At 45.7% G+C, this 17,920-nt stretch overlaps 1 protein-coding gene across 1 annotated transcript in view; it reads left to right on the top strand.

Moving 5' to 3' along the window:
* samd12 (sterile alpha motif domain containing 12) overlaps positions 1-17,920 on the top strand; it is a gene marked incomplete at both ends in the record, with an annotated part of 86,232 nt that overhangs the window by 16,814 nt on the left and 51,498 nt on the right. Inside the window, 2 exon segments of the mRNA XM_079232119.1 lie at positions 6,361-6,490; positions 16,542-16,682. Coding sequence (XP_079088245.1) covers positions 6,361-6,490; positions 16,542-16,682 — 271 coding nt within the window.

Raw genomic sequence — 17,920 nt, forward strand, 5'->3', positions numbered from 1 at the left:
AACAGGGATCAAGGAAAAGCCACGCTGTTGTTTCAATTCTCCCGCTGTGTTTCTGATTCCAGATCAAAGGATCCGTCATCAGCAATGCAGAATAAAATCCTCACTTCCTCTCCAGAAATAGAGCGCGCGGTTGGGATGGTGGAGGAGATGGGATTGATTGTACACACACACACACACACACACACACACACACTCCCTCTCTTACATCCTTTTTTCTCTGTGTGAAATCTGCGATAATCAGCTGTCAATCAAAGCAAGTGGAGGAACTTTGAGTCAGACATAGTCCTCCACCCGACAGACAGACAGACAGGCCGCGGTTCAATTAGTGCAAACACACACACACACACACACACACGCATACACACTTGGAGATGCTCTGTATTGCGCCGTCACTGTGAGGCGAACCTGTGTCCGTATCTCTAACATACCATCTGGGCTTAGTGTGTTGTTGTTTCTCTGCAGGTATCATCGTCATGTCATTTCATATTGAAACATCTCAGCCGTTTAGAGCCGAATCGGATTAGAAACCTGGAGGGGAACGACTGCATTAGCTGAAATGAATTAACGGGCTGTGCTCTCACTGTTGTGTCTCTGGAATGCAGTTAACAACAATGAGTTTTTCTCTTCGTGGGTGGGTTTGAAAGATCAACTACAGAAGAGGCTATAATTACATTGAACTGCGATCTATTCTATCACGCAACACAACCAAGGCCCACGTAGTGTGTGTTTCATACATTGAGCTTGATTAAGAGCTGGATGAGGACGACTCATTAGCTTCACTGTTAACGGTTAAAGTCACACTAAAGTGTTTACGGCCTCAGTGATGTCATGGGCTGTACACCCGAGGGAGAGAAACACGTTTTATCGGCTGACTGGTGGGAAACTTCATCGTCTCGCCTGGACTGTTGACGAAGAGAAGGTACTCTAATGTCAGTGCCCACGATGCATCAATTGGCTCTGAGTGATTATGCATGTGGCGTAATAAATCCAGACCTGTTGAAAAGCCCACTGCGTATAGATCATTTCAGTTCACAGCAGCAGTGTTCATTTTTAAATATCAGATCAAAGCTGTATTCCGCGCCCCCCTTGTTTTTTAATGGAGCCGAGGTTCAGCCGTATAGATTCCAACACCAGGCGCAAAGCAGCCGTTTAGACTCCGTGGACGACCATAACATCCGTAACAAATCGTCTCGGGCGCGATCGACACGAGACCCGAGGTGAATATAGCGCACCCTGCAGCGCTTCACGGGCCCCTGTCGAATCCCAAGGTCGAGGGGCAGTGTGGAGGTGGGTTGAGGGTCCGGGCCCACTTTCCTTCACGTGCCTATGTTCTTTTTTTTTAACGCAGACTTAATAAGTCATCCGGCACAGCGTGTTATTCTCCGTCAGCCGTCAACAGCTCTCTGGACACACACGCACACACACACACACACACACACACACACACACGCACGCACGCATCTAATTAGCTGAGCAGTGCAGATAGGGGCAGACGACCCTGGGCTCTGTGTCTCAAACAGCCATTCACTCAGTCAACATGACACTAATGGCAGTGGCCCTCCTCCTCCTCCTCCTCCTCCTCCTCCTCCTCCTCCTCCTCCTCCTCCTCCTCCTCCTCCCCCCCTCTCTGTGCAGTCCCACTCAAAGGAGCGGTTGCAGTGTCTAGTTACAACACTGGAGGGCAGTATATACCAGCGTTACAATAGACGGCTGAGGGGATCACAGTGAACACAACCTCTGCGGTGTCCCTGGTGTTCTTGAAAGACGTATTTTAAAAAAAAAAGGGGAAATGTACGAATTTCTGTGCGACGGATTTGCATACTGACACGTCAGAGCAGAATGCGTGAGTCAGACGGTGCAAGGGCATGATATTTTAGCATAGTTAAGCTTCCTTCCACACATAACTGGATTCTGCTATATGAAAGGAGAACAAATGACAAAATAACAGTAATGTCTTCATAGGAGAAGTTGTAATTGTTGTAACTACTGGTTGTCACTAAACACGAGTCCTTGTCTGCTAATAAGTACATTTTATATATATATATATATATATATATATATATATAACATTTAAATAAATCATTTATTCCATGTTCAACAGTGTGTGTCAAGCTGTTCTAGTCATACATCTGTAATAGTCTTTTGGTTAGGCTCCCATGCAAATAATGAAAGTTTAGAGTGGCACTACCATGCTCTGTTGTGTCTCATAAGTTGTTGCAGCAATTTTGGTGTAGAAACCATTTGTTACACATATTGGGTGCTAAATAATAATAAAAAAGAGAATGAGAAATGTCCTAAACATGTTAAAAAGTTAGACACCAAGAGCACGAGGAACATTATAGAAACAGGATTTGGTGTCAATAACGTTTGACATTCATTCACATTAGAATAACATGTATTATCAGTAGAGGTTGTAACAATGCTTTTGTGCAGTGATTTCATCATTTTTAATGAAAATGGAGTTTGAAATTCTCCCCATTTCTCTGTTAAATGAATAGACCTCTTCAAGAAAAAGTCTGTAAAATGACTTACTTCTTAACTTAAATTCTCAACCTCATCATTCTCACCCCCCTAGACTTTAAACAAATTGCATCCGAATATGTAGTTCCATAAATATCGCCTCATAAAAGATGCATTGCACCTCTAGAAAAGAAGCTATATGCAGAGACTGAAACTCCTTTCCTGATGTAATTTTACTCGTTTCTGAATGGGACTGCATTGTTTTGAACGCAGCTGTGTTTCATCCCCAACAACAACAACAACAACAACAACAATATTTCTGGTAATGACAGCTGTAATAATAGTTCCTGATAAGCGGCAGCAGCTCTTATTATTATGGGGGTTGTTGTTTTTTTTTTTGCCCTTGCATGCTCTTGCTGAATAAATGAAGTCCTGGGTCCAGGGTTCCTGGAGAAGTAAACAGCAACCATGGAATATGTGGGACATTACGAGGTCTTTGTGGACGGTTTAATACGAAATAACAGTGCGGCGGCATTGACGAAAACAATGGCGTTGTGTTGCTCTAATCGCTGCTGTGGTTAACACTCTTTTATTGAGTGTGCAGCCACTCGCAGACCAAATGACGGGGAGGACTCTCAGTCACGTGATGTCTTGCCGCTGGAGCGCCTTAAACTTTCCATCTCCCCCTGTTTTGTTGTATGCGTCTCCACACAAAAAAAGGGGGAGGGGGGCATGTGATTGGCTCTTGATTAATTTAGCGGAGTGCATTCATATTGGATCTTTACATGCTTATCAGCGATTACATGCTTCATTATGTTGGTAATAGTTCTCCTCTGGTCGTTAATGTGTGGCTTCTTTACTACAGACTCGGAGGTGTCTTCTTCTTCTTTTGGGTAGTCCACTCCCTTAAGGCTTTATTTCTGGTCTTTTTTAATTTCTCTGCTCTGTTGCTAAGGTAACGATGAAGAATACCGGTATCTGCACTGGGCTTACAGTTATCAATTAAAGTCAAGGACGGCAACATGCCGCACGCACGTTGGTACACACAGTGATTGGATGCTTTCTCTGCCTGGGCAGCACATGTGGAGATTTTTATATATATGTGTGTGTGTGTGTGTGTGTGTGTGTGTGTGTGTGTGTGTGTGTGTACCCGTTCGCCAGACGTATCCCACTTAAAAATAAAGCAGGCTTCTCTTCCCACCCCTGCGCTGTCAGTCACATCTCTAATTGGCCCAGAGTCTCTTGAATGCAGCTCTTTGAGCGTGGTTGCACTGGTGTTTTCTTCCCTCTTGGCTCTGCCGCCCGGCCGCCTGGTTCCTGCTGGCCGTCAGGAAAGGCACCGGCTCACCTATTGTGCTCCGGCCCCGGGAAACACCGCTACGGGCTAAACCAGTGCAGAATGTAAAACACAGATGGCCATTAACTCATAAATGTATTCATGGAAAAATGAGAGCGCCTCTTGGGTCAAATTCTGCTGCGTCCGTTCCGGAGCACTAGCTTTTTTTTTTCTTTCTCCCCCCTCTGCTCTCCATCTTTTATTCCTCTGCCTCATCTGTCAGTCCAGCCTTACTCCACACTCCCAGCATCCTCTCGTCCGTCTTTTTCTCTCCCAAACTCCCCCTTTCCTCTCACACAAACATTCCTCCGCTCTTACTCTTTCTCTATTCATTCCTCCTCTCTCTCCCTCCCTCCTTAGCCTCTGGCCTCGAGTCAGGGTTAATTAGCGTTAAGTTGAGATGTGTTTAATGGTTAATGTGGTTTTCTTCCCGCGATGCTCTTCTCTCTCCCCTCCTGCCCCTACGGATTCCCCCGACCACGCAGGCAACCGAGCAATCGCGAGAAAGAGAGGCGGCCTCGGCTGCCTGCCTGCTCGCTTTGACTGTCAAAGACCAGCCGAAAAAAAATGTACATCTTCCCCAAATTCCCCCTTTCTCACCGAGACGCTACATATGAGTGAGTGGGAAGGGGCTGTGGAGAGAGGAGAGGAGAGGAGAGAGTGAGGCGGTGCCGTATAATGAGAGAGAGAGAGAGATCTGACAGGGCAAGATCGAATATGGGGGAGAGAGATTGGGAGGGAGGTGTGTGCGAGGGGAGGAAAAGCTGCCAGTACCTGTTATTCTGCTCTCTTCCGGGCAGAGGAGAGAAGGGCCTTCCATTGCTATGCCACGCCACACGTGAAATTTTAATCACCTCTCCGTTTGTAATTTTTAGCAGCCCTCTCGATCAAAATCTAAAAGCATCGACCAGCACTTTCCAAGAGCGATGCTCCGGGGAGGATATCCAAACTTGTAACCAGAGTAAGCGCATTCTTGTGAGCTCGGGAACGAACGCCTGGAAGTTGTTTTTTGGTCGAATTTGGAACAAACGTCCACTTGGACTCAAGGATGAACTGCTCAGAATTTGGAGAGTCAAAGGTCACTGTGATCTGTGTTTTTCGGTCATAACTCAATAATGTATTTGCTAGTTATGCCAATTTCACACAAATGTCTACAGAGATAAGAATGTGAGGAAGTGATGACATTTTGGTCAGATTTGGAGAATGGAGAATTCTAGTTCTCCCACATCATTAATTGATGTAAAAAAACTCAAAATACCTCTGAAATGTTTATCTGACAAAACAAGGCATTGGAAGGTGTCACTTTGGGCTCTGGGAAATTTTGATGGGCATCTTTCCCTATTTTCAGATTTTTTTATATATATATATGATTTATTGAGAAAGCAATAACAACAACAAAATGCACGTCTACTGGAATTGGTCTCCACTGTATTAGACAGAGTTATGGTCTGGTTTTCATGACGTTTTTATGTTGTGTTGTTTTTACTAGTTAATAAAATAAATAATAAAAAGCAATCTGTCAATAAAAGCTGCTATAAATAATAGAGGTTCTCAAAACATTACGACTTTTTTCTGACAAAGAAAAAAATAATTCAACACGTTTGTCAGGCCTGAGGCATACAACGCAAATGGAGAGAGAGAAACTGAATGTCAACAAAAACATTAATTGGTAATGGGTACCTTTTAATGCATGGGGGCAGACAGGTTTAGAATAATGCTATTAACCCTCAACTGACTGTCGAATCATTTCGGCAACCTGCATAGCAACTTTTGATGAAATGTTTTCCTCCCGTAATCAGGACATTGTAATTATGTATGAGAGCAGTGTACAAGGCTGCCGCCCGTCTTCAAGCATCCACGTCTGAGTTGAAGTCATTAACCCCACCAACCTTTCGCCAATGTTGTTCAGCAGCAAACTTGATAAATCCTCTGAAGAAGTGCTGGCCAATCAGAGGGCAGAATAGGGCGGGTTTTCGCAGAATATGGATACAGTAAAGAACAGGCTGAGCAACTGCCAATGGCTGTGAAAAAGGTCATTTAGCATGCGCATGAAAGGGCATTTCATCATTTATCTTTTTTGTTTGGTGGCGGGGGGTTGTCGCTAGTATGCCACTGCACTTGTACTTTAAAAAGATGAATACTTTATTGATCCTGGAGGTGGGAAAATGTCACACGGCAGCCAGTAAATATAATATGACAAGATCGGCCAGGCGGAAAGTGTCACTCGACTGCACTCTGACCCGCCGGTGGAAAACAACGACAGCCAACTGTATTTTATTCGGCGGTTCCTCCAGTCATGTCAACTCGTGCTTTGACCGAAGTGTGGGAGTGGGAGTCCATAAGCAGTGCCTCCAGGCTGCAATAGTGCATGCACTATAGTGCATAATAGTGCATAAGGGGTCTCTAAGCAAGGACAGTGGAGCCAGAGTTCAGCAGGCTTGTAAAAAAAAAGAGACTTGCGCTACTTCTTCAGTACATGTCAAAGTTGATTCTGAAGAGAAAACACAGGGAGTATAACTGATCATGAAATGTTTCTGAAATGTAAATGTCTCTGTTCTTCTCAGCCAGGATATGTGAAGCTGTCCAAGCCGGTGGCCCTGTGGACCCAACAGGACGTTTGCAAGTGGCTGAAGAAGCACTGTCCCAATCAGCACCAGATCTACAGCGACTCCTTCAAACAGCACGACATCACAGGTACGGTGTCTGTCATGGACGCTGGTCCTTCTACGCCATTCATTTAGGCTTCTAGACCTGTTTGCATATGCCACCGCGCCGTGTTTCCAACGTTGTCCGTCCGTCTGTCCGTCCGGTCCATTCTCGTGAATGTGATGTCTCAGGAACGCCAGGAGGGGAAATTCTATCCAATCCACAACCATACACCTGAGGTTAATTTGCAATTGTCAAGTGTTTATGTAGTCAATGTAGGATCATTCATATTTGTGACAAGGAGTCCGACGCAGCAATATTCTCTTCTTTTTTTTAAATATTTTCTCTATAGAGTAAAAAAGTAAGAGGAGTCGACTCCAGATGCACAAAACATCCTCGACCATCCAAATCTGCTCTCCCTCAGATGTCCTGAGTGAGGAATCCCACGTGATCAATACTGGAGGCGTGTGGCTCATTGTGTATTGTTAGCCGAGGTAACGCCCCCTAAACGCTGAAGAAGGGCAGATGTTGTGCTGTGTGCAAACACTCTGGCACCTGCCCAAGAAGATGAGAGATGCCACCGGAAAAGAAAAAGCTGTATGAATAAGAAAATAAACTGAAACAAATTAAACACGTGACTTTCCCAGAGCGTCAGTACCGACGTTACAGGAAAATAAAAAACCATAGAAAAGCAGTGAGGCATTCAGAAGCTACATGGAGTCTTAATTGGGATCAGTGGACCAAGTCCACAAATTCAATAGTCCAATCATAATAATTTCTTTAAAACATATAATAATCTATATTTGATGTGGTTAAAAACATTTGTGTATGTTCCTTCATATTTAAAACCTTGTGTTGGACAAACAATTTGTGGCCTTTCTAATTTTGGTCAGAGCTCTCTAAAATCCCTGTTTGCAGTGAAAACCGCGCTCTCGGCCTCGGAACTATTCGTCATGTCTTCCTGTCGATGAATCCGCGTCTCATCCATAACGTCCCAGGTGCCGCCCGCAGCCACCCGGCCTTCCCGTCTGTCCGTCCCACGCCCAGCTCGCTGCCGCCGTCACTGTCGCCGCCGTTCACCACGCCAATCACTTCCCGCTAACGAGGCTCCTCAAGGTCACCCCGGCGCCGACGACACTCCGGTCCGCATAGTAACAGGCGAGCGGTAATTTGCCGTCGCTCTCTCTACCCCCTCGGAGCACGACCGATCACATGAACATGTTTATCTGTGGCTTTTCGAGGACCCTCTTCGACTCACAATCGCTCGGCGGCCATGACGGTTCACGGCCCCCATCGTTAAATCCATTGTCATTTGGAAAATGTTGTTCAAGGTGCAGTTGAAGCACCGCTGCGATTAAATAAAAAATGTCCTACTTATTTGGGTCTTGTGCAAAAGGAATTATTCGCCGTAGAAGTTCAGATGAAATACAAGGCGCGAGCTTCCAGAGGCTAGCGCTGAAAACACACCTCTTATCTCACCCGCGCAGCGCTTGTTGCATAAAAGAGAAATCATGTCAAGTGCAGTCACTCAGTTGGTAGATAATTTCTCAAGAGGGCCATATCTAATTAAGGAAAACGAATCTTAACTTTAGGATGAAATGCCTCCCTGTGCCTCACAAGCCTAATGTGTTCAGTTACAGTCTGTAAATAATAATATTTTCCCGTATTCGTCTTTCAGTGATTAAAACATTGGAACTCAGCCTCCTAATGGCGGGTTGGCTTCATGATATGTGTTTGATTATTAAGGTGTAATGGTTTTTACAGGATGATACAAGAGAAGACAGGGTTAACCACATACATTACAAGCACACACACACACGTGGGATTTTTCCTACCGGCACAATTAGGAGATAATGACATGCACAAAAAACCTGCGAGTAATTCAGTTTGTCTTCACATCGAGCATTCATTAACAGAGCCCAATTAAAACAGGCCGGGCCGCACCGATTGGGCTCACGAGGCAATTTGCATCCCAATCAATCTTTGAAATATTATGCAGATCGCTTTTTTTCTTCTTCTGTTCCTACACCCTATTAGAATAAACAAGGGGGGAAACAAATGATGAATGGAATATTGTTGTGGAAAACAATCATGCGTGGAGAGGCAAACAGTGAGTGTGAATACATTCATAAGGGCCGCGCATCTGAGCATATCTGCATATCTGCATATCTGCTTGTGCAGTGTGCTTGTCGTAGAAGAGCTGCAACCCTTGAACATAGAGAAAGTGTGTGTGTGTGTGTGTGTGAGCCAGATTGTTTTGGGTTAGCAGAACACCGGGTTCTCCAACCCAGAACGTCTCGTCGCCGTATTTCCCGTCAACAGAATACTGTGACGCTCCTCTTTTCAGCTGCCAGCGGTACTCGGATCTCCCTCGTCATCCCTCCATAAAGTACCGAAATCAATAGGCGCTCTCAATTCCAGATCATAATTCATGCAGGCGTTTGCATCCGCCCTCCCCTCGGCGGCGAGATGAATCGCATTTCGCCGCTTCTCAGGGGCCGGCGCAGCATTTCGCCGCCGAGCGACTCCGGTTATGCAGCAGCTGGCTCCCCGCTGGGCTCCTGCAACCTCAGCCAAAGAAATCAATGATTCCCATCCTCCCTCAAGCACGCAGTGCCAAGAAACCCGCTCCCCACCCCCCTGTCCTCACCTCCCACCCTAAACAGACACGGCGGCGAAATTTGACTTCAGCACCAGAGCTGCCATTAAAAGGGCATTAAAGCATATTAAGGCATAATGAGATATTAGTCCCTAATCCGTTGTAATTACAAGGCCGAAGCTCTTTTGGGTGGGAGAGTAGCTTGGCATGAAGAATTAGTTAAACACACAATTTGCGATACCTTGAATGTAATCAGCAGGTAAGATGAAGTAATCAAAAGCAAAAGGTACGGAAGAGGGCGAGGCACCGCTGAGTTATATTTTCTGTCAGAGAGGCCCATTACATCACATTGTGGAATTTCAGAGCCTCTCTCTTAAGGCATTCGAAGACGGAATTGGATGCAGCTGTGGAGGCTGGTTGCAGGGGCGGCTTTACAGACCTTTGAGTCATTTATAAATGAGTAGAAATGTGTCGGGACTCACATTTAAAGCTCTGCTTCTTGACCCATGCGAAGTCTACGTTATAAAAAAAACGGCATTCCTTGTTTGTTATCCAGTGTAAATGATTGCCGAATTTAGGCTCCCTGGACACAGCCGGTATAAAAGGACCCACACCCCACACACCTACATGCTGTAAGAGCGAGACACAAAGTGTGGAATTTCTGCGGCTTTGATTAAAAAAAAAAAGCGGTGCATTGGGAATACCACTTCAACCATCCATCGATGAGACTGTTTTTTCTTCGCACATGGAGCACTCAAGCAGCCTTGTAATACCGCTTGACGAATGGTGTCAAAAGGCGTCGCTCTAAATAATTGATAGCCTGTAATAGTAGCGGTTTACTGAAGAGTGGCCCGTATCCAGCAGCTCCTCACACTCGACCACTTCAGTTCTTCTACAGGTCTGCGTTCAACCCCCCTCACTCCTTGTTGGCGGACCCATCATCCCACCGGAAGGCCCTTTCGCTGGGTACAAAATGTGTATTTGATGCGCCGCAGAAAAAAAGGATAAAAAGTGACAAACGCTTTTTATTTCAAGAACCCGACAACGACGACACCCAGCAACGCAGGCCTAAACAGCACTTGAGGGATGAGACAATGAACTCTGCCGGCACTGGAGCCCATTGTTTTGTGCAATTTACAAAAGGGAAATTTGAACAGCTCGCTGCTGATGAGCTATTCGGGGGACGATTTGATCCGCAGACGGAATGAATCGTGCTTAATGATGCCATTGGCAAGGTGATTATAAGGCAATGTGTAACATAAAATTAATTACGGCTCCCCCAATTGCACGTTTTGAAAATGTCGCCCCTCGCTTTTCCATATGGAGAGTTTGGAGCTGAAACACTCGGAGTGTGTGAATGACGAGCAGCGGAGCCCTTACATAAACAAAGTGCAGTGGGGCTCATTATACAGTACACACTCTTTACTGTCACTTTAAACGAGATGCGGATCACATACCAGAAACGCTGTAGCGGAGCAGGTACAGCGCAGTCAGTAATGAGGCGCCCCAATTTCAATGAAGGGAAATAAAAGTGCAGCGGAGAAACCCATCAATCAAAGGCGTTGTCGACATGACAGCATGATATGATTCAGGGATTCAAGGGTATTGCATTGTTGTTGCGCAACACCCGGCTGCACAACGAGATGGAGCCGTGTAGCCCATTTGCTGCAGAAGAAAAACATTGAAAAATCTGCATCAGGGGGAAACGTAACCGGCAGCAACATAAACCACCCTCTGGGCATTCAGCGTCAGGCAAACATTGTCCATCAACTCTTGATTCTGTTTCAGCACCAAGCATCATTAATGCAGCTCGATGCCGCGCTGGAGCCAGGTCTCTGGAAGGACGTGGGCCCGATCCGGCCGATGGGTGTTCGGAAGATGCCGCGGGGCTGTGATTGTCACACTTCATCCAGCAAAGGGTTTGCCCCGTCCTCCGATGTTGATGTATGACGAACTGGGACAAACCCGGAATCTACATGCTGAAAGTAGGCGAGATGCAGCTGTCGCATCACCTCCCATCCGCAGTGTCATGTGACGTGTGCACTGGCTCGACGGGATCCCGGCAGGTCGCTCCAAATCACGACTTGAGTCGTCGTAAAAGTCCGCCTGCACATTCATTCGTTGTGATTTTCCCTTCACACATGACGGGACGTTGGAGCGCTGGAATCCCAGCCAGCAGTCCTTCGCCTTTAATGACCCGGGAAATTCAGAACGGCCTGTCGAACTCGGGACAGCTAGTTAGCTCCACAGTAAGCCCCACAGTGATTTTGGTTATCTGTACCGACGTCGCGGCGTTACGGAGTTCCGGCTGTCTGCAGGTTGTTTGCAACCAACAGACGTGCGGTATAATGATCCGCGAGCTGAAATAGATCAGTGGCGGTGAAATCAGCATGAGGCTACCGCTGCTGTGACAAGTGGAGGACTGAGGCAGCTTATTATCCGCGGCGTGGGCGTGTGTTTGTGTGTCTCTCCGGCTGGCTGGACCAGTTTCATTACTTCCACTGAACCACACTCTCTCTCTCTCGGGCTCATAACTGGCCTCCTCTCCCGCAGTCGGAGAAAGAGCATTAGCATCGGATGACAGGTGCTCAGTGGCTGCAGTAGACTTTTTAAAACAAAACATTTTTTTTAGCTGTAGGGCTACCAGCCGCCGAGACAATCAGTCACCATTTACTTTAAGGACCGCAAGCCAAATCCGCTCCGGTCCTGCAGTATGTTTTGTCGGCGGCGGGCTTGTTGAATCTGAAGCTTGACAGCAGTGCAGTGCAGGTTCGGAGTGCAGTTCGCCAGAGTGCAGCTCTCACGGGCCGACATTCACCCCCACCCCACCCTCCAGCGGACGCACGTGTGGGCGCGGGGAGATTTGAGAAAACAAGTGTGACTGGCGTGGAGGATCTACCTGAGGAGAATGCATTCTTGCGGCGCATCACTGGCGTCAAGCGCAGCTGCCAAAAGGCCCTTGGGCGCCGAGGGGCTGGGTTGTGAAGGTGGAGAGGAGGGCTCATTTGCACGCTTTGTGCTACTGTCCTTTACACCCCGCCCCCTCGCACCCCGCCATAACTAGCGTGGCATTTTAGCTCCATGCGCGAAATGAAGTGCAGCATCAGTATCTGTTTGTGTAGGTGTGACCAGTTGGCAAATATCCCCCAGCTCGCACATGCTTTTGTATCCGATGTGTCCGTGTACATGGTGTGTGAGTGAGTGTGTGTATGTGTGTGTTTGTACAGATGCACTTTAAGCTCCCATTCATCAAAGCCGTGGTGGACTGTGCCAGGCTATAGCTGTGGATTAATCTGCTTCAGCCCAACACTGCTGCTCACGCACCACTCATTAATCTAACTCCCAGGGACAGAGAGAGAGAGAGTGAGTGTGTGTGTGTGTGTGTGTGTGTGTGTGTGTGTGTGTGTGTGTGTGTGTGTGTGTGTGTGTGTGTGTGTGTGTGTGTGTGCTCATTGTGCTTCTGTAGAAAGTAGTTTGGCTTGGCTGTGAAAACACATTCAGAACAAAATGACCGATCATGCGTGTTTTAGTGTAGTTACAATATAGCTCTTGTCTAATAAAATACATATTCTTGGATGTGAGTCAGAATAGCAGGTGGAAGGAAGGCCTTTTTTTTCTTTTCTTTTTTTTAGTTCAGTGAAAGCAGCAGCGGGAGCTCATCTTCCTGGGAGTTTCGATCCGCTAGCCCCTTTTATATAAATAAGGAAAGCAATTATTCAGCTCATTCCAGCAGGAGCAGAACAGTGTGGTAGTCAAGATGCTACCTGAATAGGTAAGTGACTGACAGGAAGAGGGGAACTGGGAAGGCTTAAGAAAAGGAAGGAGTAGGGCCACAGTATTTTTGGTATGTGCAGAAAGCAAATAAGCGGGATTATGTGTCAGTTTAGTTTTCCACCCCAAAGTGTCAATCCACGATTCAGGAGTGATAAAGGCCGATGGCACCAAGAAAACACCTTTGACGGTAGTTCTTCTGTTGTAGAAAAAAAAAAGGTTGAGTTCCAACCATAAAACCCCCACAAAATAAGTAAGCAAGTGCAGGATTTTCAGGGTGTACACAAAATCGCATTACCCCCAGTAGAGCCACCAGATGGGGGCTCCACAGAGACAAAATACCATAATGTATGGGGGTGGGGGCATTCATAGATGTTACAGGCTAAATCACATGTTGTTTAAAAAGCCAAAAGCCAGTGGAATAAGATACATAGCAAATATCTGTTTGTGCTTAATCTGGTAAACCTCTGTTCTTATGGAGGCAAATTAAACCTGGGAATTAAAGAGGCCATTGGCCATTTACATTGACATCAGCAGTTTTGTGACACAAGCTCATAGTTTTCCCAGATTATCCAATAATGACGTTAAAATATAACAAAAAAAGACTTGTCAACCCTGGTTTCCTTTTTTTGTCGTTGAATAAAATCAGATGGATCCAAGATGGGTCTCACACATTTCTGTCGGAGGACTGCAGTCAGAGGAATGATGGCTCGGCACATAGGTTGTTGTTGTTGATGAAAGCATTTTATTTTGCCCAATTTTGAAAGATGTCCCTGACACGTGCAGAGCATTGGAAAAAGTGGGGAGCATCTGTCAGATGTCAGAGAGGAGAGCTCCGTCATGGTGCTCTAACCTCGTAGACTTAAGCATGCAGCAAGCTGACGTCATACTTTGTCTCTACCGCCACAATGCCCAGGCGTGGGCTTTTTTTGTCATTTCGGATGCCTTTTACAGCCGATTCGCCATTTTTCTATCACTTCCAACTTTTCTCCAAGTATCTCTCCCTCTCTTGCCTCATTTATTTCCTCTTGACCAATTTCCTCGTCTCCTCCTCCTCCTCGTAGCCATGCAACACTGCTCAGTGTATTAATTGCGGTTTGAAAAATTCCCTGGCTGAGGCTTGATGGGATTGTCGACGCCAATGTCTCAGAACTGCAGAGCGAGAGAGTCGAAGCGTGGACTCCTCACAGAAGCGGTTCCAGCCAGCCGGCACTGCCTCGCCGGCTGGAAGGAGCGGCGCGTTGGCACCCGCCGCCCAAAGCTGGCAGTTTGTTCGTATAGTCGCCCTTCGAGCTTCTTATATCCCAGCCATCAGCTGTATCCCAGCAGCTCGCGTTGATGCACTTCTTGTTTTCGGCTGTGAGTGGACACCAGGCCTGATGTATTAAGACCTCGACAGAAAAAAAGTTATTTAGTGAGTGAAACATTCAATGCTAAATACATTCATTGAGCAATGTCATAACCGGAAAGTTTCATTAATCCTTGTGTTCTGTTTTGGGGTCCAGGAGGATTGGGTTCTCTTAAATAGCGAAGAAAAAACTTAAAGCTAGGGTAGGTTTTTTTAATTTGAGAAACCTAGTTTGTTATATTTGTTGAAATTCCGTTTAAGTCACAAAATAAATCAATATATCCAATGCTCACCAAAAAATATTAATAATCTGGTATCTGCGGCTTTCGCAGGAATGTAATATGCCAAAGAAATCCTTTCATTCAGAGTCTTCCGCTGCTAGCTGCCTCATAATGAGTGGCTTTGGACGGAGGCCTGAAGAGATGGACTGTCATTTTTGACAACTTAGTGACTTTATTTTTTGCACAATTTAGTGGCCTTTGGAGTTAATACTGCGAGATACTTCTGCTCATATTTTGCCCATATAAGATGTAAAACAGGAAATATTTCCTTATTTGGTGTAATGACAGTGTGTTGTGGTTATTTTTGCTATTCTGTCAACTTCACTGAATGTGCTGCAGAGAGAAAACTGATTGTGCAATTATATTTTTATTTTGACATAAACAGTCTGCGGGACCTCTTTCCATGTCCACGTGCACCAATAAACAATCCCCAGCTGCTGCTTTCCTTTTTTCCTCTGTAACACAAAGTTTAGCAAAGATGCTGTGTGAAGCACCTGTTAATCTGCTGGTCCTGCAGAGCCGTGTTTCATCTATTGTATCTGCTGTTATTTATGAAAGACATCACTGAAGCAGAGAAAAAAAGTGAACCTCTGTTGCCATGCCGATCTATCTTTGGTTACAGTACAAGGTGCCCAGTGTTGGTTGGTCAATATTTATAGACTCATAACAGCATGTGCACACTGTTTTTTTTCTTTTCTTTTTTTCATCAATTTGCACGTCTCACTCTTTTTCTGTCCAACTTTCCGCCCTCCACCTCGCCTTCGATCCAGCAGTCCTCTTTCCACCTCACTAATCTTGTTCTTCCCATCTCCCCATTTAATAACCTCCTCTCACCTCTGAGCCTTTATGGCTCTACTTTGCTCCCCAGTATTGGCGCGTAATGTAATGGCCACTTCTAGCGCCATTTTGCATCGGAGCGTCTTAACGGCGCTTGACATTTTACCCCCATCTGGCAGCAGCGGCGGGCGGAGAGCTACTTTCGTGAAAGGCGGCAGAAAATTGGCCTAACACTGTCAACGTTACACCACTAACACTTAAGGGTACTTTGCTTTCCCAACTACTCCCTTCTGTGCTGTGGTGGCAAAGCGGTAGTGTGAGGCTCGGTACGCGCCAACGACCGACAAAACATCGCCCCAAACAAGTCGCGAGATGTGAAATTATAATGTCTGCCTTTACATTGTTGTAGTTCTGTTGTGAAAAAAGGGGCACTGAACAAGAGCAAGAACGCCAATATAAAACTGCATAGCTTGCATCAGGGATGTTAGCTTTAATGATCTGGAAATGAATAGTGGGGATGTTAAGATGAGCGAGAGAGAACGAGAGAGAAGAATATAGCAGACTAACTTCCATGAGCCTATCAGCGCTGATCTTTCCCGCCCTCGGCTGTCAACCAATCAGAGCCAGTTTCATGCCCAGGGAGCCATCAGGGCAACGGAGCAGAGGGCGCTGTCGGGGTCCAAGCCAACCCGTAGTAATTACCCTGACGGTTCACCCTGTCTGTTTAACATCCCACATGTTACAAAGGCAGTCGTAACAAGCGTTAATAATTACGCCAGTATTCGAGTCGTGTTTTTACCAGCAGCCCAAATCCCCCTCATCGACGCTGATTGGATGATTAAATTATGGATTGTATACAAGGATTTGCAATTAAGGAAGAAGCTGTGAGGGATTATTGCTCAAGGAATGTACAGTGCTGATATTTGTGTAAAACTGCGTTTTAGAAGATTGTGTTTCACACAGAGTTGTGCTGCGCTTAAGGCTAATTGACAGTCACATATTAGGCAAAGGTTCTTGAAGAATTAGTTTTTCTGTCACATTTTGCAACCTTGAAAACCCCCTCATATCAACACTCAATGCACAATTCGTGCGGCTGTAATCTTCCCTGTGTGTGTGTGTGTGTGTGTGTGTGTGTGTGTGTGTGTGTGTGTGTGTGTGTGTGTGTGTGTGTGTGTGTTCCTCGCTCTGTTCCTCCACTGGCATAAATGCTTTATCTGTGGCCTTTTTAGAGTGTCTCAAGCTGTGCATAATGAATTCCCCTGGCTTTCCCGCTGCTTCTCTCCCTTAACCCTCAGTCTGGTTGGTTTTCATTTCTCTGTTTAGGGCGGGCTCTGATGAGATTGACAGACAGAAAGCTGGAGAGAATGGGCATCATGCAGGAAGCCCAGAGGCAGCACATCCTGCAGCAGGTCCTGCAGCTTCGCGTCCGGGAGGAGGTCAGGACCCTTCAACTCCTCACACAAGGTAGACTTTTCAGCACCCACTCCCACCCTCAGTCCACCGTGAAATATATTAATAATAAATATTATAATCATTTACCGTGCAGCATTTATGTGCATGCCATCTGTCGTCATGGCAATCACTGCCTGTTTTTAAGATCACAGGAAGTGATGAATCAGAAATGATTACGCAACTGCAAGAGTCGAGCACAGATCTTCTCCTTCTTGGCATCTTTTGGCGTAACGTGATCAGAGCATAGATGCTGACTTCTTAGTGTTGAAGTCCGCATTTGTGCCTTGCTGTCATTCTAAATACCTGGTGCAGCTTCAAGGCCTGGACACACCAGGGTTTAAAATGCAGACAGTTCAAGGTGACATCAATTCATTCCAGTGGAATTGGGAGGATCGGTTTGGGAAAATGACCCGTAGAGTGCAGTTTTGATACACTATTGACGTGCATATTTTCTCCGTTAGCCAATAGGAGACCATCTTGCCGGTGCTGAACTCTTTGAGCCGGAGGGCTACAAATAGACGGAGCTATTGTAGTTCATATTTATCCTCCTGTGTCTGAGTAAAAACTGTCCCACAAAAGAGCAATGGCTATAAGAGTCCCATTATCAACCGAGCTAAGCTAACAAGCTGGCAAGTTTGCTAACTGACAGTTAGCACTGAGAGCTTTATTTATTTTCCCTTCTTCGAGAACGTTTTATTGAATGAAACGGCGTGTTGTGCTAACCCTGGCGAGCCGGCTCCCCTATTTAAAATCTCCTTAAACTAGCTCTGCGAGTAGTCACTGTGTGACCAAGCCATTTTGTATGTGACTGCCACTTTAAAGGTGGTCTGTGAAGTTAAAAATATATACATATATATAAACCAACCAAAGTATTTTTTACATTCATTGTTTCTCACCAAAATGTTTTCTAGTCTATTCTTTAAGAGCTGATTTTGTGTGTGTATGTGCATCCTCCATGTAAAACTATAAGCGCATTATTATAACGCATTACAGATTGACTGTTCAAACCACTTCTCTTACACTAACGAGGTTTGTCCCATAACGGAAAGGATGTTCCCGGACGGTCTGCATAATTCACCCAGCTTCCTCAAGCCACAGATCAAAGTTGTGACAGCAATCAATACAAATCTTAACTGTTACACATCACTTCAATAAAGAAACACAAAGGACATTTAGCTAATGAAGATTTGTATAGGTAAATAATAACTATTGGTACCTCAAGAATATTTGATAAGAAACCCATTATAACA

This window comes from Taurulus bubalis (genome assembly GCF_910589615.1).
Source record: "Taurulus bubalis genome assembly, chromosome: 16".
Classification (NCBI taxonomy): domain Eukaryota; kingdom Metazoa; phylum Chordata; class Actinopteri; order Perciformes; family Cottidae; genus Taurulus; species Taurulus bubalis.